Below are 25,037 nucleotides of genomic sequence, written 5' to 3' on the forward strand. Positions count from 1 at the left end.
TGCATTTATTCTTCTTGATCATTCATAGTTCTTGAGATGTAACTTTAAACAAGCAGGTAGGCGACCAAAAAAATAGAAATTGATACATGTTTTTTTTTTAAAAAGACATGGTAGCCATATTGCTTGTTGCCCTAACTGTAATATTGACATTATTTTTAAAGAAGACAAGTTACGAATGGTGTTGGTCAAACTAAATTTAGCCTTCTGAGTGGTTTCAGAGGAGATGTTTTTTGAAAACATTCACAACCATCAATCCAGGATGATGGAAGACAACCACAAACTAAAATTTAGCCTTCTGAGTGGTTTCAGAGGAGATGTTTTTTGAAAACATTCACAACCATCAATCCAGGATGATGGAAGACAACGACCGAAGCCATGAGATAACAAGAGTTCACATGGACCTTCAATCCCTGTCAGCTAAAAAAATGTTCAGCAATATTTTCAATTATCTTTTTCAAATATATAAAGGGATGGTGTCTCTGTTTTATTCCTGTCACATCATAAAAACATTACAAATAATAAAAGGTCAAAGGTGTAAGAGCATTAGGCTATAAAAAAATATGACCTTTAACATTGAGGTAATAACATAAACATAGTCACAATATAGTCAAATCAATAAATATTAGATAAATGAATGTTTTTTTTTTTTTTTTTTTTTAACAACAAATGATATTCTTTATTATCAATAAAGCTTGATAAATGAATGTTTTGTGACTTAATGTATTCATAATGATGCAAGAAATACATCCATTAACAGAAACTACTGAAAATTGTAAATTTTGGTGCTTTTTCAGACAAATTTACATAATCCATTTTGTAACTTCATCTACACCCAGAAAGCAACTTAATACTTTCACATTTATTAATGTATACACTAAATATGAAGTTGTTTCTTGGGTGTGGACACCATTTTCTTCCCAAAATATGACCTAAAAGTAATCAAAAAGTACAAAATGAACAGAATATCTGAATTACAGTAAACTTCAAACATCTTTTGTCCTTTTAATGCAGGAATTTTCAGAAGTTCTTATGTTTTCTTAGTTGTTTCAAAAAAAATTAACACTTGATGATCATTTTAGCGCCCTTTCTCATTTTGAACAAAAAATTTTATGTTTGGCACAATAGTACCCCTTTTGGGGAACCAAAATTGACCAAAAAAAACAACAATTTTTCAGTCTGAACTTCTTGGGCTGTTGTAATATTACCTGGATTAGCCCCTTCACGGTAAACCACTGGCAGATCTTTATACTGGAGATAATACTGTATATGTCCCATCTCATGATGTATCGTTACCAGATGTTCCATTGTGATATCAGTACACATCTTGATTCTAAAATGAAGAATTACAATCTAAATGGTATACAAAAAATATTTCTACCAGTAACACTTTTGTGTTTTAAAGACATATGACCCATTGTAACTTATAATTTTTTGACATCCATGAATAAGTAATACTGGACACTAAATTCTAAATGATACCCCAATGCAGTACAAGAAGATAAGTGTTATTAGTAGCTTAATGTAAAGAGTAAAATGCTTGACAAAAATGAATAAACTCAAATATTAAATAGATTATTTAGTGTTTCATAGTATATTTATATGATTTCTTGAAGGTTTAGAGATAATAGAAAATTAGAATCACACTTGCTACCCATGAATTTAATCAAACTGGTGTGTCAAACAGAACATAAGAATCACATTTTAGTTGGTGTGTCAAACACACTTGCTACCCATAGTTAAACTGGTATGTCAAAGTTTACTGCACAAATAACAAGTGTCTTCAGATTCAAGGAAGTCAAGGTTGACAATGACAGCACCATACCATTATATGTCACAATCTTTCTTTTTATAGTTAGGCCACATCAAGTAAATTTGTAGATCTCATCACCTCCAGCCCCTACTCAAAGGGCCCACCCCAATTTTTTTCTTTTTGACTTTTTCATAGTGGTTCAAATTTCCAGATTTCTTTTGTCTTTAGATCTCAGGATGGTTTTTGTTGTTAGTTGTATTATAAGGGGAATTAAAGAAATACAGCTTTGGTATGGCACAAATATAATCGAAAGTACACATTTCCAGGATTTCTTCAACGAATTTGTCAGCGGGAATAAGATTTTACAAATCTTGGAAAAATTAAAAATAAAATCCTCCTACCCGCCCCATATTTTTAGTTTCTGGTGGATGAGAATCTACAAATTAATTGATATGGCCTTATACAAATATGAAAGACCAAGGCTTGCATATGTAATATTCAGCACCATTTGATCTAAAATAAATATAACCTTAGCTCATATCATAATTCTGATTACCATTTTCTGTCAATAGTCATATGTGTTTCATTGTTTCATGTACAAATAAGTTCATATCAGTACATGCATTTGAATGGAGCTGCTGTAACAAGAAACATGAACAAGCAGACAGACAGACAGATAAGGAAAATCGACCATACTTATTTTTACACAAAATACAACACCTGAAATCCTTCTGGTTATAGAAGTCCCATGCAGAAGCATGACATACAATATCTCTATCCTTGGGCTTCTCTAACACAGAGTTATTCCAAAACAATTCTGGCATTTCAGTTAAATTCAAAGATTTAAAGAACTGTTCTGCAGTCATGAACATCCTTTTTACAGTGTAATTCTACAATCAAAATTTAAAAACATCTGGCATTTAAGTACTTTAAGCACTAATTTTCATGGTTTAACTAAAAAATTGTTGTTTAGTGGACCTAATAAGAATAGAAATGCCATGTACAGTGTTTCAACAGAAAACAGACACATATATAATAGTTAACTTTGTTTTGTGATTTTTACTGATATCTTCCAAACAATGATAATTTCACAATAATTTAAGTGTTGTTGTAAATGTCAAGTTAAAAAGCTGTCATAAATTTCACAAAAAGTTGTAAGTGTGAAACTGATCATTGTTATGACATCACAATGCTATTTTCTGTTGCGACATCATTACCTACAACCAATTTACACGTAAGAATTTTTGTGAAATTGACTACAAATGTTTTACAATTTCTTTCAAAGTCTGGTTTAGATTAATTCCACTTCATTCATGATATTCTACAAAATACCCATTCTAAGCTTTATAACTGAACTTTGAAATATTAGTACCATACACATATATTACCTGAGCCCTAAGTTGAGGAGTGATATCTACACTGACTTTGCCTTTATATGGCATAACTATGTCATAAATATTGTTCCATTCCTGTGCCCACATATTTCCTGAAATATTGTTAATTTTTTGGTTACCTTTCAAAAGTCAAATTTTGTAGTGTTGTCATTGCCTCTTGATGGTTTAACAATGATTGATAACTGACCAAAGATTGCAAAATAGCTGAGCATATAAGTTTGTCTATTGCATGCATGCTTCAGTGCATTTAATAGTTGTTTGGAAAGTCAGCTGTAATTGGATATTCAATTAAGGTATATCTTAGATTATGTTGATTATGAACCATATCAAATTTTTGCATACAGTGAAGTTTCTTTCATTTGTAGATATCAATTCTTGTGGTTGATCAAATTACATTATTTCACGGATTTCTTTAGACCATAAAAGTTTTCCACTAAAATTGAACATTTGTTGGGAATTCTAATCTATTGGTTGACAGAACCAGGAAAACCACAAGAATTGAACAATACTAGATCTTTCACAAATGTCAATTTTCAGAGCAACTGTATAGAGAGTATTTTCAAAATTAATAGTAATATAGATACCTAACAGATGAGCAGGTATATGCCCTGACTTCGGGAAATACTGTTCGCCATACTGTTCTACCAGTTTACCCCTTACATAGCCATGTAACTGTTCATATAAAGGATGTAACTGATCTATCAGGTGCCTCAAGTCTTCTTGGAATGTAGGGGTCTCATACCAAGATCTCCAATAATCTCCTGTGTCTTCATATCCTATAATACAAAGTAAAAATATCAACACAATATCTGTTGTATACTGTTGTAAGGTTGAATATTATAGCGATACATTGTCCTTTTTTATGATGTTGAAATACTGGTAGTTTCTAATAAATGAAAGATAAATTAGAATTAATTTATTACATACAAATGAATTTCCAAGTAAAAACGAATTATTTACCAAGAACTCATCATTACTGACTTAATATTTAATCAACTTTAAACATTGTCCAACTTTTTAGTTACTTTTAGTTACTGATAGATTGATGGACTTTTTTCATACATCACAAGGTATACTGTAAATGTATAAGTTTTTATGGTTGCTAATTTTTGCTGATTCTGTCAAGTGGACATATTTGCATGAATGCCTATAGAAGGTTTTCACAGTTCACATAGTGGATTGATGATCTAGTTGTGCTCTAAAATCTCATGGGAAATTGTATATATCACCAGTTTAATAAAAATCAAAATATTTGAAGATTGTTTGTAATTTATTAAACTGGTGATATAGATTTCACATACCCACCTCTTGGGAATTTTTTGTTGTGGTATTTCACCCACCTTTACTCAACTAGATCCTCAAGCTCTGAAGTATGACCTTGGACAGCAACACCTGGCTGTTCTCTCATGTGAAATCTATATCACCAGTTTAATAAAATTACAATCAATCTTCAAATATTTCCATTAATTGAAATATTTCATGGTACTATTTTTCCAGCTTTTCAGTCCAACACTAAAATAGCGAAAATTAGTACACTACAAAAATTTAAACAATCACATTATCCATTTCAGATTATGTGGAATGTGATTTGTTAATTATGATTCTTAAACTGACAACTGAAAATGACTTAAAAACATACCCAGTTCCCTAACTCCTTCATTACTAAGTTCTACAAATTTGGCATATTTGTCCTTCATCTTTTTCCCTGTAACATCTCTCCAACCTTTCCATGCTGTCAGCAATTCTGTGTAGTTTCTGGATGTAGCTACAACTTCTAACAGGTCTGAAATATATAACAAAGTCTGAAAGTAGATCTTGCTGTAAAAATTCTCGTCATTTGCAGATTTTGCTGTACTTCGCTTGTTTCATAGAAAGTTTTTCTACTCCATTTTTCTCACAAGACAACCAAAAACATTGTTGTATGATCAACTTTCCACAGAAAAGCACTATATGACCATTAGGAATACGTATAGAAATTACCATCATCTTAAATGAAGAAGCAGCTATCATTAAATACTCCTGGAAGCCAGTTTTTTTCTACAAAATGTTATTGATACTTGTATTTCCAAAATAAGTGGGTTTACGTAACTGTAATTAAAAGCATGCTCTCCATAAAATGTTTTGAGTTTCACCCTTGAAATAAGTCTTTAAAAATTGTAATAGGCAGAAACATAATAAAGAGATTCGTTTCTGGCACTCAACAATCAACAGCTCAGAAACTATGCAACAAACCTGGCTCTAAGTACAGACATCTATCAGGTGACATACAGACTTTCCCTTTACCATAGATACCCTCAATATCTGACTGGGCCTTATTCATCTAAGGTAAAAAAAAAAAAGATGTCTTATTAAAGTACTTTTCTACAGTGATAAGTTTCAAAGAGTCTTTGTTTGCTCTATTTCCCCAGTCATCAGTTATTTTGAACTGTTGACTGAGGGAATAGCACTGTAATCTCATTTAAGGTATTGAAAAGTCAGGTGTCAAGGTCTTTCACCAAATTCTATCAAAATCTGTAACAATATACTTATTAGACAATAACCAAATACCTTATGGTAGTGATGACCTCTTTAGTAGTGATGACAGGTTTACCTCTTTAGATGTGAAGAATTTTTAAAACATTCTGATATCCAAAGAAGCAAAATTATCTTTGCTAAATAAAAACATACTTAATATTCCTTGATGCACATTTAAATATGATCCATAACAAGCTGAACAAAACAAGACATGTAGATCTTCAATGAAACAAATGTTAGTTCCTTACCTCCCTCAGTTTATTTTTGTCTGTTAATGCACTGGTTCCTATATCTGAAATCTTGCTGAACTGTCTCTTCATGTCCTCTGGGAAAGTCTTCCAATCATACTCTGATGCAGCTGTAGCCCATTCTTTTTGGAAATTAGCAAACTTCTCTCTCCCTTCCAACTGGAATTATGTTAAGAAACGATACAACACCCAGATTAGTCTAGCGTATTTAATGCCTTAATGTGACAAATTGTGATTACAGAATTCAATCTGATTAAACACTGATTTGTTATTCCTCATTTTTCAGAAGAAAACATTTAATAACATTTAAATATGAAAGTATGCACCATGATCAATGTAAGAATTAACGATTTAGTTTTGGCATAGTATTGCCCACTTTTTTCTCCATATTGATTATGATAAACTTGACCCATTTCATTCACAAAAGGTGTGGACAGCGGACAAGGGTAAAACAAAACCTCTCCTTGGGAGTTAAGTTGATAAATTGACAAAGGCACAGACTAAAACATTTACCTGCTTCTTCTGATTATAGTCTGTGATATTAGCAGCAAAGTTCCATTCAGCAACATTATCATCATAATATGCTACTTGGGCCTTGGCATTAAAGTCATTGAGGAAGTCTTGTGCTTCACCAAGGTCTGTTTTGAAAGCAACAGGGCTGGGACATTCCTCTTCCCATCCAATCTCCTCGTCTGTTTCTTTGTTTTGTTCCTTCAGCCAGTCAACAAGAGGCTGGAAGTAATTCATCAGGGCCTTGGCACTCATATTTCTTTGGCCAGTAATCTGTTCCATAGCATCTTGCCATGGTTTGGATGAACCAAGTTGTAACATGTCACTAAAAAATGTGAAAGATTTAGTTACTGTTCAGTCAAAGATTTAACCAGGGTATAAATATCTAAATATCATATTCTTGGTCAGTTTTACTAATGTGATGCAGATTGAAGTGTCCATGTTATATTTGTCTGACAGTAGGGGGGGAGGGGGAGGAAGGAAACCCTTGTTGTTGAAAACTTTTTTTGATTATGTGTAAAATTCAAGAATATAATAGTATGGGACCCTCCTTTTCAAATACCTGGATCTGCCTCTTTTTGGTACTGGTATATCAAATATGAGCCTCCTCAGAAAATATGTAAAAAAAACAGGAAGTTGATTGCATTGTTGTGCTAGGTATACCCCTAGTCATACAGGAAGAAGATATTAGATGCCAACCAAAATGGCAAACAATGTATGTCCTATCTATGACACAAAATTTGAAATCAACCCATTGCTTTGGAGCAAAGATTACTGCGACAGATTTCTGACAGAACATATAGGTGATTCCAATATACCAACCACATGCTGAGTTGGGGTATAATATCAATATCTGTCACACATCCTGAACTAAAACCTGCCATGTTCCTCTGAGGACATCATTATCAAAACTCAGTTTGCAAGTGTTTCAAAAGAGCATGTTTTTTCTATCAAGTCCCATATAAGCATTACTGTCTAAATTGTCTTTTGATAAAAAATAATATAGCATAAAATAGATAATAAAAAAATAGAGCATACCCGAGGAGTTTGCCTGCCTCTTTAGACTGGTATATATCACACTGGTACAGGGGACCAGTTTGTCCTGCTGCTTTACACAGGGCTTCCTGGAACTGGAACTGTATAACAAAACTCACAAAATATCTGAAACAAATTACCTGAGAAATGAAATTAATCTAAATAATCATTGAAAACATCATGTTTTTTCAATTCATCAAGTTATCATTAATACAACCTACTCACAAATTAGTTATCAAATAAAAGTTTGTAAAGATTTCCTCTAACAATATCAATTTATATTGCTGAGGTAGATGATATTGAGGCATTTTTTTTATATTTACTCCTTCATATTTACAGGGATGCTTTATACTAGGAACAGCAATAAAGGGTTTATATACACACAGGAAAAGTCTATATGTTACATAAAAACCCTTACTAGTATATAACTGCTGATTTTATAGTAATCAAATTACAGCATTATTTAGTAGTCCCTACTTAACTACAAATATTCAAGCAAAAAACAACTTATTCTGCATAATCAAGCAAGCATTATCTGAACACCTCAAAAATAAAATTAGAAAACAGTAATACATATCTACTTTTGGTCCTTAACCACAAAAATTTCACTCCAGAATCAAATTAAAATTTTAGTGAAATCTGTCTACACCAAACCTTAAAAAAACTAAATACCTGTCTATACCAGACACCCTTAAGTCTCTTCATATTGATTTTAAATATGTTTTGAAACCGGGTAAACTGACCACTTGTCTAAACTTAACAAATTCTCCAACACAGGTTTTGTTTACAGAGACTATACAAGTATATGGTGGTTGATTCATTAGTCTTGTTTTACCTGATGTATGGTACATTAGCAGGGATGTGATACTTTGCTCCTGGATCAAAATCATCTTTACTTCTCTTGATTGGAGGTGACAGACCTTGGTATTTACATCTTAAATTATAACAATACATGCATGAATAACACAAAATAATATTCTTCAAACCCATAAGTTTCCTGGTTGTTTCTACAGGTAGAACAGTACTATTTCTCATTATTTTAGGTTGGCCTTTTGTGTACCCAACTTTAGTAAATACTTACGGACACTGTGATTGGACAATTGTGCTGATACCCAAAATGTTTTATTAATTCCAGGCTCTAACATTATTACACTTTTTAAAAAATTGCATTATATTTCTTGAAAACCATTTTACATAAATATTATGAATTTTTTTAATTTATGAGCCATTTGCAGAAAAAGGAGGAAACTTTGACCCAAACATCATCTGCTTAAAATACCAAAATCGAGACGGTTTTGCTATGACTTTGATCGCAATTTTAGTTACAGAAATGAAGATATTACTGGAAATAAGTCAGTTTATAGCTCCATCATTGTTTCAAAGGTATGAATTTTTCAAAAGTTTCACTATTGTCGCCTATGGGAAATAGATAGTACCATTCTACCTACATGTAGCCTAGACAAAAACTGACAACAAATTACACTGTCACTGATACAACGTTTGTAAAATGTACTTATCAAATTTATCAGTCTTTCAATCTTCTCCAGTTAAAATATTTATTTATAAATTGGTTGAGGTCATAGTTTGAAGGAAAATTTTAATTTGATTATTCATGTTACTGACCTATCATCTTAAAGTACATTCATGATAAGTACATTTTAGTATAATTTAGTAGAAATAATTCAAGGTTAAAGCATATTTCAACAGAAACAAAAATTTACCAAAATGACAGCTAATGCAGCTTTAAGTGATAGTTACCTTGATCTTTAACATATTGACCTAGATAGTATACTGCAAAAATAATTAAAATTCAATGCAAAAACCTTTAATTATATAGAGAAAACCAAAACAAAATCTATTATTTCCTCCCTTCATGAAAAAGGAAAGGGACTTAACTCACCTAATATCCCACCATTTATCATTATAATCTTCAGGAGTTGTCTCCCCACTAAACACACTCCATCTCCACTGATCTATGAGGTACCCAAAAGGAAGAAAAGCTATTTTGTCTAAAGCCATGGACATAAGGAAGTTGATATCCGCCTCTGAAGATAAAAAGATCGTAACCATCATACCATGAAGGTAGTTTTATTTCTGAACATCTAATTTTAGTGGTTTGTGGAAATTTTGTTAGTATTAGATTCATGGATTTAATAAAAACCTTTTAGATGTAAACAGAAACCTTCCATTTTATTGAGAACTTGAGTTCCAAGAATATAACAGTCTTGAGTGTAGACTCTAGTAAGAGAGAAAATAAAAGTATATTGCTGTGATGAGATTGTTACTGTAAATAGATTAATTTTCATGATTGCAAATATTTGTGGATTCAGTTGAGTGAGCATATTTGCAAGTATCAATTTCTGTGGTTATAAAGAATAATAAAGTACAGCATTCCAATGTCCCCCATGTAAAAAAAAAAGTGTGGAAAAAGTCAAACTTAATCTGTAACTCTTCATAATAAGGCCACGTACCAAAAACCAACTTATTTGGTAAAAGCATTACAAAAAAAAGTGTGGATAAACACGGACGGACGCCAGCATTTCCATGTCCCCTCGCGAGTGTTGCGGGGGTCAATAACCATTTCCAAATGTTAAAAATAAATTTCACAGGCACTACTGTCCATCCAGAAAATAGCGAAAATTAGTACACTGCAAAAATGAATGGATTTACGATACTTACCATGGTCATTCTCAACATCAGTTAATAGATTAATTTTCTTCAGATGTTTCGGAGTGGATACTGACAAGGCTAACACATCTCCAACAGCTTCATGGAATCCTGAAGAACATTTAAAGTACACATGAAAAGTTAGAAAATGAGAATATGAAAGAAACTCAATTTCTCTCAATTTGCTTCAATTTTCATACTGCTTGACCGGTGTGAAAAAAAGAATGTTCTCATCACTAGTGACTTTTTTGCTCTTAGTTTGATTGGCTTAGAAATCGACTGTCTTGGACTCCATCTTGAATCGCCTCAATTGAATAAAAAAAAATTGCCATTGTAGCTATATTTCAGTGTTTTCTCACCTTAAATAAGAATTATAAAGGGACTCTGGAAGATTTGAAGTGAAAAAAAACCTTTGAAATCGTCTGGTTTCTTTTGTTTGGAATGATTGCGTTTGTGTGATGTCAACATGTTTCCTACGAATCGGAATCATAACGTTTCGCGCCCTTTTCATTTTTTGGGTATTTTTGCCATTTTTAGGGCATTAGAGAAAAAGAATCTACACTCAAACCTTGTTGATTATGAATTTCTCACATCTCATGGAATAAATTTTAGTAGTTTGAATTCACGATCAAACCATAAAATTTATTTCACTTGATGTGAGAAATTCCATAATCAACTCCTTACCGTTGTAGATTCTATATGACCAAGTGTAGTCTTAATAATGGTCTATGATGATTTTTTTTTTCAAGTATAAAGGCATTAATTTCTCCAAAAGTTGTACGTGTAATGTTGACTATAAATAATGATGTAACAATAGAAAAAGACATTTTGATGTTATACTTTATGGTAATTTGTGTGCAATTGACAGTTTCTCTTTTTATGCCAGGCAGGAAATAAAAAAAATAGTATCATTAGTTTTTTATTCATTTCTTATAACTATTTGAACATTATATTTAATAAATATTATTCATGTACAGGTTTAAATTTCAGAAGCACATTAACCATATTTCTATGAGAAACATTGTAAATGTATTTAAAATAATGGCTACCTGAGTTAGCTCCCCTTCTGAACGGTACAGGCTGATTTTTGTATTGTAGATAGTATTGAACATGTCCCATCTCATGGTGTATTGTTATCAAATCTTCCATGTTTACATCTGTACACATCTTAATCCTGAAACATATACATGCTGTTATCAACTGAAAACCTGGCTATACTAAATCTCTCTGCCTATAAGGGGGTTTAGACAGTTTTCAATGTCCTAGGTCTAGGTTCAACACTCAACAATAAACTGTTCCTGATTTGCAGGATAGTATTCTACTCCAGACACAATGCATACCATCACAGCTATCAAATTATTCGTAATAGTTCCTGATGACTCCTAAATAAATGTTTAGCATCTTATCTCTAAGCAATTTTGAAGATGAAAATTCATTAAAAATATCCAGTTACCTAATGTGCTTTGGATTGTTTTGGATACAAGAAGACAAGCATTTCAAGGAATCTATTTTCATCAAACATTTTTAGAAAAAAATCACCTGAAATCTTTCTGGTTGTAGAAATCCCAAGCAGATCCATGACATACCACTTCCCTACCATCAGTAGGTTTAGTAATCATTGAATGGTTCCAAAAACTTTCTGGCATCTTCTTCAGTCCAAGGGAAGTAAAAAATTCTTCTGATATTTTGAACATTTGCAATGCAGTTGTATTCTGGAATTTGACATATGAAACTTGTTGATTGGTCGTGAAGCAATGGTAGCTCAATGGAAAATAGAAATGGTGACAACAAAATTTATTTCAAGTATAATACATGAAAACATGAATTTTACCAAAAAATCACCTAAAAAAAGTATTTCATTGAAGATATAGAAAATTCATAGGTATTAGCCAAGATGGTTAAAAAGGGGAAGAGGGCTCAGCCAAAACCACTGATCAGTGCAATAATCCCCACTACAAATGCAAAACCTTGAGTTATGGCGTTTGTATTCAAGTTAGAAAGATCTTGTATAAGAAATAACCTTGGTTTCTGACACCACATATATGTTATAAACTAAATAATAATAGACAAAAATCCATATTAGTAAAAGTTTTACACTGATGACCACTTCTGATTTTTATTGCATTATGTTAGTCTACTTTATTTTTCTACATTGTAAAGAGTAATATGTTCTCCTTTATTTAAAGCATTCAGTTTTAGCACATTGTATTGAGTCATCGAATACATTCAAAACTTTACTATACAACAATATAGTTTCAGAAGTAACAGACTTTCTGATTGGATAAAAAATTTTGTCTATCACCTCACAGACCTTTGTATATGACTGACATCACCAACCTTTTCAATGATTTACTCATTGAATTTTGATCCTAAAATTAAATTATAAGGAATGACTGAGATATTTTTTTCAGTCTATTGGAAACAACCTCAATGCCCATGGTGCACACATGAAAATTAACTGCTTCACAGGTAAATTAGTGTGCATCATATGATTGAAGTTATTTCCTCATAGGCCGAAAAAATATAACAGTCATTCCATAAATATCATGAATACTTACTTTCTCTTTCAGCACAGGAGTAACATCTACACCTGTCTTTCCCTTGAATGGTATTAGATCATCATAAATATTGTTCCATTGCTGTGCCCACATATTACCTAAAAAGAAACACCTTCAATTAAATGTTTTTTTAATAAAAAAGACAAGACCTTTATAGAGCCTGAAGGTTAACCTATGACAAAATAGGGCAAAAATGTAGTCCTATGACATTGTTCCTATAAATAAAATGATAGTAGCTTTGATAATCCTGCACAAATATGTTGAAAGTATCAATGTATCAGATCATTTCAATGTATATTGAACTCACAAAACCAAATTCTGGTACCTGAACCAACAAAACAAACCTTTCAGACCGACAAGGATCAGCTTTAAGAGATTGTAATACAGTGAAACTTCTCCAAACCAGCCACCACTGAGACAAGAGGAAATGGCCGGTTTATAGGGGTGGCTGGTTTTGTGAAAAATAGCAATGTAGCAATGCATTCTAAGAGTTGTTTCCATTTATGTGTTCTATAACCCTACATGATGTCAGTTTGCTAGTCGAGGCATGTTTAATGCCTACTCAAAACTTTGGGCTCTTTATTAAATTTCAAAGCTTGCACCATTTGTAAATGACACGATTTTACAAACGGTACTGCCAAAAAAAAAAGCTCACAGTTTTGAAAGAATGTGTATTAAATATCAAAAGGCTGTTGATGGTAATCAATCATTTATATTGTTTTTTGTTATTAACCTATCAACAAAGTTTAATAATTTCACCTCTTTATTGTTTTGGCCTGGGTACAGGTCACATTAACTGACCATTTAAAGATCGTACCAGTAAATGACCCCGATTGCCTGATGTGTGTACACACCAGTTAACACCCAACCAGTGACAAAAGGTTATGTCTGGATTAAATTTGTCGTTTAAACTACTGTCCTTCAATTATCATCTGTCCACTGATGAATTGCAAACCAGTCAGTGAATGAATTTTTATTACGTAATATTACGTAATCATGTAGTTATGTTGACACAATTATTATAAGTGAACAATAACCGGTCCGCTGGATGAGAGGTTGTTTTTACTTGAAATATGTAGCTAAAACTTTGAAAAACTGGTCTATGTATGGTTTTAGGGGTGGCCGGTCTATTGAAGACAAAACCCAAAGGTTTTAAGGTATGTCGCCAAGACTTTTGAAAATAGCCGGTTTGAAGGGAAGACTGGTCTGGTTTGGAGAAATTTCACTGTATATTTATTTAGGTCTTACTAACCACTTCCATGGTATGCAACTTTAAGATGTCATTTGTCCTGGGAATTCACAGTGAAACTTCGAAAATTACTTTTTTAACATGTAAAGTAATGGAAATGTTAGAAGTGCTTAGTGAGACCATAAGCTAAATTATGGCATATTTCAGAGAAATGCATAATTTGAGGAAAATTGCCTTTCCTGGTCATTATTTCCATTTTCCTATAAAATCAGTGTAGTGATATTGGTAATCTGGCTATATTTTAAAAGGTGCATAGTGCAAGGTATTTTAAAAAACAATATAGCAACAAGATTTTTATCAGTAAAAGTGACTCTGACTTGACCTCATCCCTGAAATACCTAACATCACTGCTTGGGATACTCAAATTATTCAAATGGTCATACAGCACAGACTTAGAATCAAAGTGATGAAATAGGTATGATATAAATTGTTGAAATCTGTTCTTTTTTCATAATGATAAATGATATTTACTACTACAACTTCTTGAATTATCATAGGTATCAATTTGGTGTGTCAAGATAGTTAAAATTGTCATTTTTTAGTAATTTAGGAAGAAAAAAAAACATACCAAATAAGTGTGCAGGAATATGTCCAGACTGTGGGAAATACTGTGATCCATATTTCTTCTTCAATTTTGTTCTCACATAGGCATGAAGGTTCTCATAGAGGGGAGATAACTCTTGTAGAAGATTTTCAAGGTCTTGTCTAAACGTTGGTGTTTCATATCCCGATCTCCAGTATTCTCCTAAATCTTTGTAACCTGTAATTAAATACCATAAGTTAATAAAATGTCTTAAATTTTTGTAATCTTACGTAGAAACACCTACTAGCTTTAAAAATTTACATCATCAAGTAATGTGGTTGATAGTCCTCTGAATTTTTAATATTAGGGCATATTTTATAAAATATAAAAAAGTATAATTATAACAAAATGCAATTTTAATCAAACTTTTGCTTTGGGTATCATCTCTAACTTTTTTAGAAACTTTGGTGTTAAATCTGTATGTTCTGAGACATTGGTTTTTTTTTTAATTACTTTAGGTTTTTTTCAAGATTCAAATGTTAACCTACCAATTATCTGCATAGCCTCATTGCTAATGGAAACCAATTTTGAGTAATCTTGCTTCATCTTTTTCCCAGTATTGTCTCTCCATTTCTGCCAGGCTTCAGCCATTAAATGATAATGCTTTGAGGAATTACCAGGTGATGCAAGCAATCTTGTTAATCCTAGAAAGAACGAAGAATTTGGGCTAAAACTTTTAAATCCTGCTTTCTAAAATATTTCAACATATTTACCTGGACAGGCAGACAGACATTTGCTTTCCTTGTCTATACCAACCTGGCTATACCTACTAACATTTACTATCAGACTGACAAACAAACAGAAATCAACCTCTCTGGACCATAACTAGCTGGCTTCAGTTGAAAACAGCATTACCTTTTGACAGACAAAAATATATCTGCCTTGCTGAGCCATAATTACCTGGTTCTGTCTAATAGCATTTCCCATCAGACAGACAAACAGAAATCAGCCTTGCTGGGCTTTAATTACTTGGTTTTGTCTGATAGCAGTTACCATCAGACAGACAAACAGAAATCAGCCTTGCTGGGCTTTAATTACTTGGTTTTGTCCGATAGCAGTTACCATCAGTCAGACAAACAGACAGACAGATATACAGACAGGTAGAGAGACAAAGAGACAGACAAACAGAAATCAGCCTTGCTGGGCCTTAATTACTTGGTTTTGTCTGATAGCAGTTACCATCAGACAAACAAACAGACTGAGACAGATACACAGACAGACAGGTAGAGAGACAAAGAGACAGACAAACAGAAATCAGCCTTTCTGGGCCATAATTACCTGGTTCTATTTGATAACAGTTACCATCAGACAGACAAACATTAGCCTTGCTGTAGATCCCTTCCATCCTAGACTGAATATTGTTGATCTGAAAATTTATGGAAAAAGTAACTCAGTACAAACAAATGAGAGACCAAACTTGTGATTAATTAGGTTCAACAGTTGATATCATTATTAATGGTTATGAATCAACAGCTCTAATACTCTAAACCTTGTATACACAAAAAATTCTCATAATAGGAGGATTTTAATTAGTTCTGTAATTCTTTAAATTTAATTCACTGCATTGATGATGTCTTTGTACACAGCCAAATGTGCCACATATGATAATCATATGTTTGTGAAAAACATGTGATTATCATATGATAACCATGCAATTATCATATGTTAACTGAAATATATGATTATATATATGATAATCATATGATGCAAACCATCTGGTTCTCACGTGTAGCACATTTGCCTGTGTACACTTTAAAACTACTGAAGTTTTCCATAACTTACATTCCTGAGTTTTTCCTTATCCTCTAAGGCATTTGTACCTATGTCAGTTATTTTGCTGAATAGTCTTTTGAGGGTATCATTCTTGAAATGTTTCCAGTCATACATGCTAGCATTTCTGAAAGCCTCTTTCTCAAAGTCACCTACTACAACACTGAAATTTACCTGTAAAATTTGGTTTTAAAATCTGCCATTAAAACATAAATAAAATCCATGTAAGAATATATATAGCAAGAAAATGTTACAAATGATGGGAACAAAATCATCAGGAAGATATAGCCCCAACTTCAATGAGGCATGTTACTTGGTACATATGAACCTAATTACAACTACATGTATTCTAAGCTGGCAACTGAAAAATGCACATTACCTTATCCACCAGGCAGTGATTAAATTTCTACAAGAGGTTTCCCATCATTTTACATTTTCCAAATTTCTACTGATATCATGGAAGAAAATGATTCTCCTTCAAGCTATTCTTGATTATATCTACTTCCCTACAATCTTAATAATGGCAAAATAAAGTTTTCCCATCTTGAGTGGAGAAACAGAACTCAGATAAAGACTCTGAATACATTCCTACACTTTGTTATCATTGGTGTCTTTTTGAGAAAAAATAATATAAAACCATAAGTGAATATGCTAATGTGATTCCAAAAGTAAATCTCAGAAACTTACATCCACAAAAAATTACAAGATATGCAACAGAAAAAAGAAGCAGATTTACATTATTTTTAGACAGCACCAGGTAAATTAAATGTTGGGAACAAGTAAAGAAGACTTACAGACGCTTCCTGGTTGTAGTCTGTTATGTTTGTATTATATGTCCATTCTATTTCCGATTGTCTTGAATAAAAATCCTGCGCCTTTGTGTTGTATTTCTGCACAAACTGCCAAGCTAGTTCTTCATTGGTCAATTTTCCTGAAATAGGATTAGGGCAAGCATCAGTCCAGCCTGATCTCTGACCTTTATTTTCTTCTTTCAACCATGTAATTAATGGAGCAAAGTATTCCAATATGGCTGACACATCCATTTTGAACTGACCAGTAATGGCATGCATGGCTTGTGGCCAGGGTTTAGATTGTCCCATCTTTAACATGTCACTGGAAGAAAAAAATATATCAGTAATCAAAAAATCTTAAAATCAATTTTTCTATAAAGTGCAACCATTCCACTTGACTAGATCATCATGTGAGTACAGACCCACTTATGTTAACTGCAGGGAAGCCAATGAGCATGTGTGACAAGGAACAAAAAAATTCTTCTTGTAGAACTGTACATTAAGTGGCTGTCTTTGTAAGAATCATGCAAAATCTGAAAAATATGATACACCCCAAAAGGCTACATATTTTTATTTTTGTAATTAAGTTGTTTTATGGGTCTATATAGTGAAATGTGTAATTATTCATTCATATCTGCCTGCTCTTAGGAGATAATCAACATTGAAAATCCAATAGAGTCTATTGTATTTGAGCGTCATTTACAGAGTTATCTCCATTTATTTGAAATCTACAGTGCATTCTATATAATTTTTATCTCCTATGAGCACAGGTTATATGAAAAACCACATGTTACTTTCTTTTTACTATGACATTTTAAGCAAAATATAAAAAATAAAAATATGTAGGCTTTCCAACCATGAATCACATTTTGCATGATTCTTATGTGGCGTGTGGCGTGCTACTTAAGCATTCTTATTGACTACCCCACAGTCAACATGAAATGGCCTGTTCCAGAATCCTTTAATCATTGTATTTAAATCATTACTTCTACAATTGGTAAACAAATTTGATTTAAAAAATAAGTAGTTCATCTAATGTTAAGAAACACAGTTTTTTAACAAATGAAAATTGAATTTCACTACATGTACAAGTATTACATGCATTATGATCAAATTTTGTATGATTGATTGATTGTTGGGGTTTAACGTCCGAGCAGCAATATTTCAGCTATATTCAGACGATGAACATGAAATGATGATAAAATGAAAAATGGGATTGGACACAAGGACAGTAGGGTCGACAAATGTTGATTGCCACTAGAAAAAGGGAGGGATGGGTAAGGTCAGGCAATTTAGCCTTATGTAATGATCATGGATTTGATTACCCTCCCAAAAAATTATTATTGTAGCTTTATATTCAACACCATTAATTGGAAGTATAAAAATGGCAGACCAAATCAGACATTGATAAGTTGTTTATTTTTAAAAGTACAAAAATTTATTAAGGAAAACATTAGTAAAAGAATTTGATCCAATACCAGGACAGATAGGGAATGTGCTCCGCCACTCCCTTTGCAGAATAAATCAGAAAAAAATGGACTAATTCAAAAATAATCCCAGTGTTCATGACAATTTGCATTACAGTGTCTTGATTTTCTTATGTTACAAATGTTTAAAATGTTCAAAGTATTGTGTTATTTTTTTCAAGTTTTGTGGCACTTGAGCCTAATCTTCACAGTTGTAAATTGACTGAGATTTTTTTATTCATCTCCAAACCAATGGTTTCTTTAGCAATACAAACTACTAACCCAAGAAGTTTACCAGCTGCTGTTGAGTTATAAATATCACATTCATGTAATGGCCCAGCATGTCCTGCTTCCTTACACAGAGCTCTGTGGAACTGGAACTGAATCACATAACTTACAAAGTACCTATAAAATACACCATTAAGGATTGGTGGACTGACTGGATGTAGAATTAATAAGAAAACATTTCATTTCATGCACTATGTATTGTCTGTCTTTGAGACAAAACCTTTGATTATCTTAATGTTGCTTTTCAGAGTTAAGCAGTGTGTTTCATCAAAGAGTAATGGTCTTTAGAACCACTCAAAGTGACAACCCTTGGTCAAATATAGAGACTATCAGGCACATTTGGACAGCTGCATTGCCTGCTACACAAATCTGAACCCTGAATCTTTTACTTTATTCCTGTTCTTGAGACATTTAAGATACTCAAAACAACAAAAGATCAAAGACCAACTAGCAAACTGAACTATTTGATATTTTAAATATTCTTCTTAAAATCAGGTCAGACAATATAATGGAAAAAGAAACATTTTGAATATAGGCCAAACCAGACTTATTGGTTGGGCCCTTACCTTATATATGGGGTATTTCCAGGAATGTGATACTTTGCCCCAGGGTCAAAGTCCTCTTCACTTCTCTCCACTGGTGGGGATATACCTTGGAATTTACACCTGAAATGTACCATATTATTAGGTTATTTAATATTTTTTCAACAAGACGGAGCATGAGAAACTCCAGTGTGTTGAAAAAAAAACTTAATCATCTGTTTATCACTGTTTTACTGAATTGTAAGGTATTAGTTTTCTTTTATTTTCAGTTTTCTTGACCTAAATATGTAAGTTTTATAAGCGCTGCAAATTTCCTTTCGGTACTATTTTCTGCCACGTGCTATGTGATGTCATGTATGTTGTGCAGCCGTGATACACATCATTTGAAATAAAAATTGGTTATTTATGACAGTCGCATTTAAAATTTGTGGAATAATTTTGGGATTTATTCATTTTAATCAGGTAAGTTACTGTATTTAATCTTTTTCCATTGTAGACTACAAAATACTGCCACAAATTAGCCATTATTTCATATGCAGTAAACAGATGGTTATTTGGGTTGTCAAATATTCCTACGCTATTGCTTGTATGTCACGCGAGGACATAGAAACTGGCGATAATTTTCATTCTCACTTAACTGGCGTGAGATTGAAAATTATCATATAGCAAGATCAAAGGGATTTTAAACAAAACAGCAATAATTCTCATTAGAAACATACAATACTCTTTAGAAATGTCCACATCATTCTTCCTTCTCACTATTGAAGAATAAAAACATTCTATTGGAAAATAAGAACTGATAACTCAGACATTTATGTGAGCATCTTTTGCCATTTTGAGGTGTGTCCCCACCTAACACACTCCATTTCCCTGGCCCTTACCTGAGAATCTGAATTCACACTACTTGCTATAGTATACCACACACCATCTCACAAACCCTTACATAAGCATCTACAACTTTGTATTGTTTTTTACTTTAGGTGTGTGCCCTCCAAACACACACTGAACTCCCTTAACCCATACCTGAGAACCTGAATTTCCACTCCTTATACTGTGAAAGTACTATTGTTCCTGGGGTACCAATTTTCGTGGTTTTCAGAAGTAGGCCAAACCACGAAATTCAGTTCCCAAATGAAAAGTACATTCCCATAGATGTGTATACTGAAACTTCAAAACCATGAATTCAAGAATCCACGAACTTGTGTTTCTTCCCTGATCCATGAAAATTGGTATCAACAAATTAAAATACTTTCACAATAATTGTTATTGTCTTAAGGTGTATCTCCCCTCAACACAACCACCCCCCTAAACCTTACCTAAGCTTCTACATCTTCCTATTTTACATGTTATTAGGTGTATCTCCCTCTTACCTGAGCTCCCACCACTTAGTACTCTGTCTAAATGTAGATGTATTTCCCCTACAGCTTACCTGAGCTCCCACCACTTAGTATTGTATTTATCTTTAGGTGTGTCTCCTCTAAACACACTCCATCTCCACTGGTCCATCAAGTAACCAAATGGTAGGAAGGCTATCTTACCAAGGGCCTGGCTCATCAAAAAGTTTATAGTGTTTTCTGAAACAAGTGAAAATTACCAATCAATTTCCTCACAGTATGATTTCTAGTTTGGTATTTGAACATAATTTTAAAAGTAATGTCACAATTTGTCAATGTAATGGAGGTATTCTTCTCAACTAAAGGCAGATTGGCTAAAAAATGCAATTTAATGGAAGAGAAAGGTACTTATGCCTGTCTCTAATAAAACTGAAATTTCATCATTCATCGTCATTTCATTCCCCAGTTCTTCACTTGTGCAAAAGATAGAATTTCTCTAACTCAATTTAAGAATTCCCAGATCTTAGAGACTTTCAATCTCACCTCTGTCCTCTTCTACTGACTCAAGCAATCCGATCTTATGTAAATGTTTAGGTGTGGCTACTGACAAAGCCATGACATCTCCTACAGCCTCGTGAAATCCTACAAACAAAAATCTCATTAAAAGACAAATCCTCCTCATACAAAAATGCCATAACATGGTGTACATAGTTCTGTTAATTGAAACTCTGTCACAATCTTTAAACAACCTAATGAACGGATGAATTTAAAAAAAGGATTAAAACACTCACATATGATATGGTCTGAAGCTTTTTTGTTTAAAAGTTTCATGATATCCTCAAGAACTCATTGATTATAACATTTCAAGAGTCTCCTTTATTTCATTTTTTTTCTTCTATTACAAGTAGATGGTCAGAAAATAACACAAATAGCAGTACAATCTTACTAAATACCAGGATGTAAAATCAATTTTAACACAGGTGCAGTCGATTTTAGATTAAGAACAAGAATAGTTTTAAAACTGATACTTTGAAGGAGATTATAAAGGGTGCTTGTTTGACAAAACATGTTAATACTATAAAATTAAAATAACCAAAAGATCCATGCAAAAGTATATTATCAGCCATGTGCAAGGTTAAATATGAAAACAAAAATATTTTCAAAATTAAACAAAAAGCACTATGCAAATATGCTGTACATTCAGAAAGAATATTCTTTAAAACAGTAAAAGTCACCACAAGCATGAGTTAGCACTAAACTCAATAAGATAGAAAAAAATTGCTAGAATTTATTTTCTCAACCTCTCAACCTAATCAACACAAAAAAGATCCTCAATACAAAGTTAAAATATAGAAGTAAAAGATAATTTTGCAAAATAATGTGTGCCAATATAATGGAATCTTTATGCAGAATTATCAAAGGCATTTATCAAGACATGCACTTTGATTATGTTTTTTGCTGAATAAGGAGTCCATGGAAATCAAGGGAACCAGGAAAAAAAGAACATATTCCAGGGATAATGACTAGACAAGGAAAATAGACACATACAACAAAGGACATGCTATAACCAAATTAACATTGAAACAAAAGTAAATGAGCAACCTGGAATCCACTAAAAACTGGGAACATGAACCAGATGCACCATGGAGTAAGTCTCCTCTGTTTTCCTAGAAACACCTACAAAGGGTGTAGATGAAAGAGGAAAGGATGACTTAATTACAGTGAACAAATCAGTTTTTCATGCGAATGGATACATCATGATTCAAAAATCCATGATGATGACCATGAAACTTATGTGATGACTTTAACCTTGTAGGAACCCAGTTCTAGATGCATTATTCTAAGACGTCTAACTTGGTCAAAGTAATCATTTGTTTACTATTCTGAAGTGTCACATTTTTTTATTTAGTGCAGTTTATACCTATTTCAGCCACACAGACTGCCCTTTGATATTTAAGTTTTTATCACTGATCTAGTCATGATATCCCTCATGACACTATAAAAGACTTGCTTGAGCCTTACCCGGATTAGCACCCCCTTTGAACAACAGGGGTTTATCTTTGTACTGGAGATAATATTGTATATGACCCATCTCATGGTGTATCGTTACCAAATCTTCCATGTTAATAACAGTACACATCTTAATCCTATAAAGAATAATTTGTTCATTTTAAGTACATCATTTCCTACAGAAGTCCAATAATAATTGTGATTGACTGTAAATAAAAGTTATTTCAGACATTTTACACTACATACCTATTTAAGTTCTATTAAATGTGAAGTAAATTGGGACAAAAGATATCTATAGCTAAAGCTGCCATAATGTTTTTGCTTTTTTATATTTACTACCATGAATGATCACTCCCTGCCTGGTTCTTATAAATAGAAATACTTAAATACAAACATTCTGGTCTATATGTAACCATTAGTGGACTTGGTATCAGTTTCATATGGTTATTCTGTATAGTGAAGTCATGACATGAAGAAACTTTGTCACTCTGTGCAGTGAAGTCATGACATGTGAAGAAACATTTTTATTTTGTATTGTAAACTCATGACATGTGAAGGACACATTGTTATTCTGTATTGTAAACTTGTGAAATGTGAAAACACAGTTATTTTGTATTGTAAACTTGTGACATGTGAAGATACATTGTTATTTTGTATTGAGAACTTGTGAAATGTGAAGATACATTGTTATTCTGTATTGTAAACTTGTGACATGTGAAGATACATTGTTATTTTGTATTGTAAAACTTGTGAAAGGTGAAGATACATTGTTATTTTGTATTGTAAACTCAGGCCATTTGAATACACATGCATTGTTAATACATATTGTGGAGTATGACTTGTGAAAAATTAGAACTTATCAAAATGTTATTCTGTATTGTAAACTTATGACATGTGAAGACATATTGTTATTCTGTATTGTGAAGTCATGACATGTGAAGAGATAAACACTTAACAGATTGTTATTCTGTTTTGTAAAGTCAATACATGTGAAGACAAATTTTTTTCAATTTTGTAAAATCATGACAAACGAAGAAATTATCATGCAAAAGCAAATAATTATTAGCTATGCTCTGAAATAAATGATAATTAAATTAAAGCAAATTAGTGACTTAAAACAAACTCAAAATAAACAAAAACAGGAAAGTATAAATTCTTAATATAAAATCTAATTCATGCAAGCTACACCAATGGTGCCAACCAGATATTTCTCAACCTAAACACATTACCAAAGCTTATCTAATGCTAAGGTAAAAACAATTATGTACCTTATCAAAAATCAACATCAGACTGAAAAGATTACTACTTTTCTATTAATTTTGAATTGAACAAACATTACAATATGACAGCATACAGTTTACATAGTATTAAATTAGGGAAGATAAATAATTCTGAAAGTTCTCAAGAACATTTTTAATGTTTCAGCTTTTTACTATACTAATACAGCATTATATCTTTCGACTCAATCTAAGTCAGGATACAATATTCAACTGGGTTAAAGCACATGTCACACTTAATTCCCTTTGATTTAGCAACCCAAGAAATTATAGAAGCTCACATATAGATTATTTCAAGTTTCCATTGGACTTCAAATCCATTTTCTCTTTATTACATAATGTTTAACCCTCAAAGAACATTATCTCCCATTCCATTGATCTAACATAAATTATCTTTATTTATGCAGACTTACACATGATGCTTAACATTCCTATAAAATTTCATTAAAATCAATTCAGCCATTAAAGAGGAGTTTCACTTACACAATTTTTACTTTTAAATCCTGTAATTCAGAATTACCTCCCTTTGCAGGCATTTAACAATAATTATCTTTCTTCAAGCACATTTATATTATGTTAAACATTTATACAAAACTTCAACAAAATCTGTTGAACAGTAAAGTACATTACATTACCTCAATCAAAAGAAAAATATATCAAATTATACATTTAACTTGCTTTACTGGACAAAATAAAGCATTTTGAGGATACAGTAACTACTTGTACATGCATTTGGATCTGTTATATGAGAGAAAATAGGGCAACTTTTGTCATTTAATCATAGAAATGTATGTCACGCTGGCAAGACCACCTTATCAACCAAGAGGCAAAGTAAATTTTATTAAATTGCTTTATATTTTTATCTTGTTGTAGGTATTTAAAGTAAAACTATCTAAATTTTGAGACTAGGTGACTACCTTCCTAAACAATGCAAGCCCATACACAGTATTGTTAAATCAACCTTAGTATATGAGGCTACAGATAGAAAATATACAAATGTCAGAGTACTAAAATGGTCGTTCAGTATTAGTAGCAAATAAAAAGATGAAAG

The 25,037-nt window shown here is 32.3% G+C and overlaps 1 protein-coding gene across 2 annotated transcripts in view; it reads right to left on the reverse strand.

Moving 5' to 3' along the window:
* LOC148611576 (uncharacterized) overlaps positions 1-25,037 on the reverse strand; it is a 65,902-nt gene that overhangs the window by 25,047 nt on the left and 15,818 nt on the right. For both annotated transcript variants that reach the window (XM_088592259.1, XM_088592260.1), the window contains 25 exons: positions 22,722-22,846; positions 21,243-21,341; positions 20,795-20,939; positions 19,390-19,488; positions 18,818-18,940; positions 17,073-17,391; positions 16,291-16,452; positions 15,787-15,874; positions 14,997-15,152; positions 14,494-14,685; positions 12,677-12,774; positions 11,658-11,830; positions 11,168-11,292; positions 10,131-10,229; positions 9,352-9,496; positions 8,287-8,385; positions 7,455-7,577; positions 6,420-6,741; positions 5,907-6,065; positions 5,377-5,464; positions 4,784-4,927; positions 3,729-3,920; positions 3,139-3,236; positions 2,471-2,640; positions 1,206-1,330 (listed from right to left, as the gene is read on the reverse strand). In XM_088592259.1, coding sequence (XP_088448385.1) covers positions 1,206-1,330; positions 2,471-2,640; positions 3,139-3,236; positions 3,729-3,920; positions 4,784-4,927; positions 5,377-5,464; positions 5,907-6,065; positions 6,420-6,741; positions 7,455-7,577; positions 8,287-8,385; positions 9,352-9,496; positions 10,131-10,229; positions 11,168-11,292; positions 11,658-11,830; positions 12,677-12,774; positions 14,494-14,685; positions 14,997-15,152; positions 15,787-15,874; positions 16,291-16,452; positions 17,073-17,391; positions 18,818-18,940; positions 19,390-19,488; positions 20,795-20,939; positions 21,243-21,341; positions 22,722-22,846 — 3,668 coding nt within the window. The remainder of the gene's footprint in view (positions 1-1,205; positions 1,331-2,470; positions 2,641-3,138; positions 3,237-3,728; positions 3,921-4,783; positions 4,928-5,376; positions 5,465-5,906; positions 6,066-6,419; positions 6,742-7,454; positions 7,578-8,286; positions 8,386-9,351; positions 9,497-10,130; positions 10,230-11,167; positions 11,293-11,657; positions 11,831-12,676; positions 12,775-14,493; positions 14,686-14,996; positions 15,153-15,786; positions 15,875-16,290; positions 16,453-17,072; positions 17,392-18,817; positions 18,941-19,389; positions 19,489-20,794; positions 20,940-21,242; positions 21,342-22,721; positions 22,847-25,037) is intronic.

The sequence above is a fragment of the Perna viridis genome, chromosome 7 (genome assembly GCF_037379345.1).
Source record: "Perna viridis isolate PV_CMFRI_1.1 ecotype Kerala chromosome 7, ASM3737934v1, whole genome shotgun sequence".
Taxonomy (NCBI): domain Eukaryota; kingdom Metazoa; phylum Mollusca; class Bivalvia; order Mytilida; family Mytilidae; genus Perna; species Perna viridis.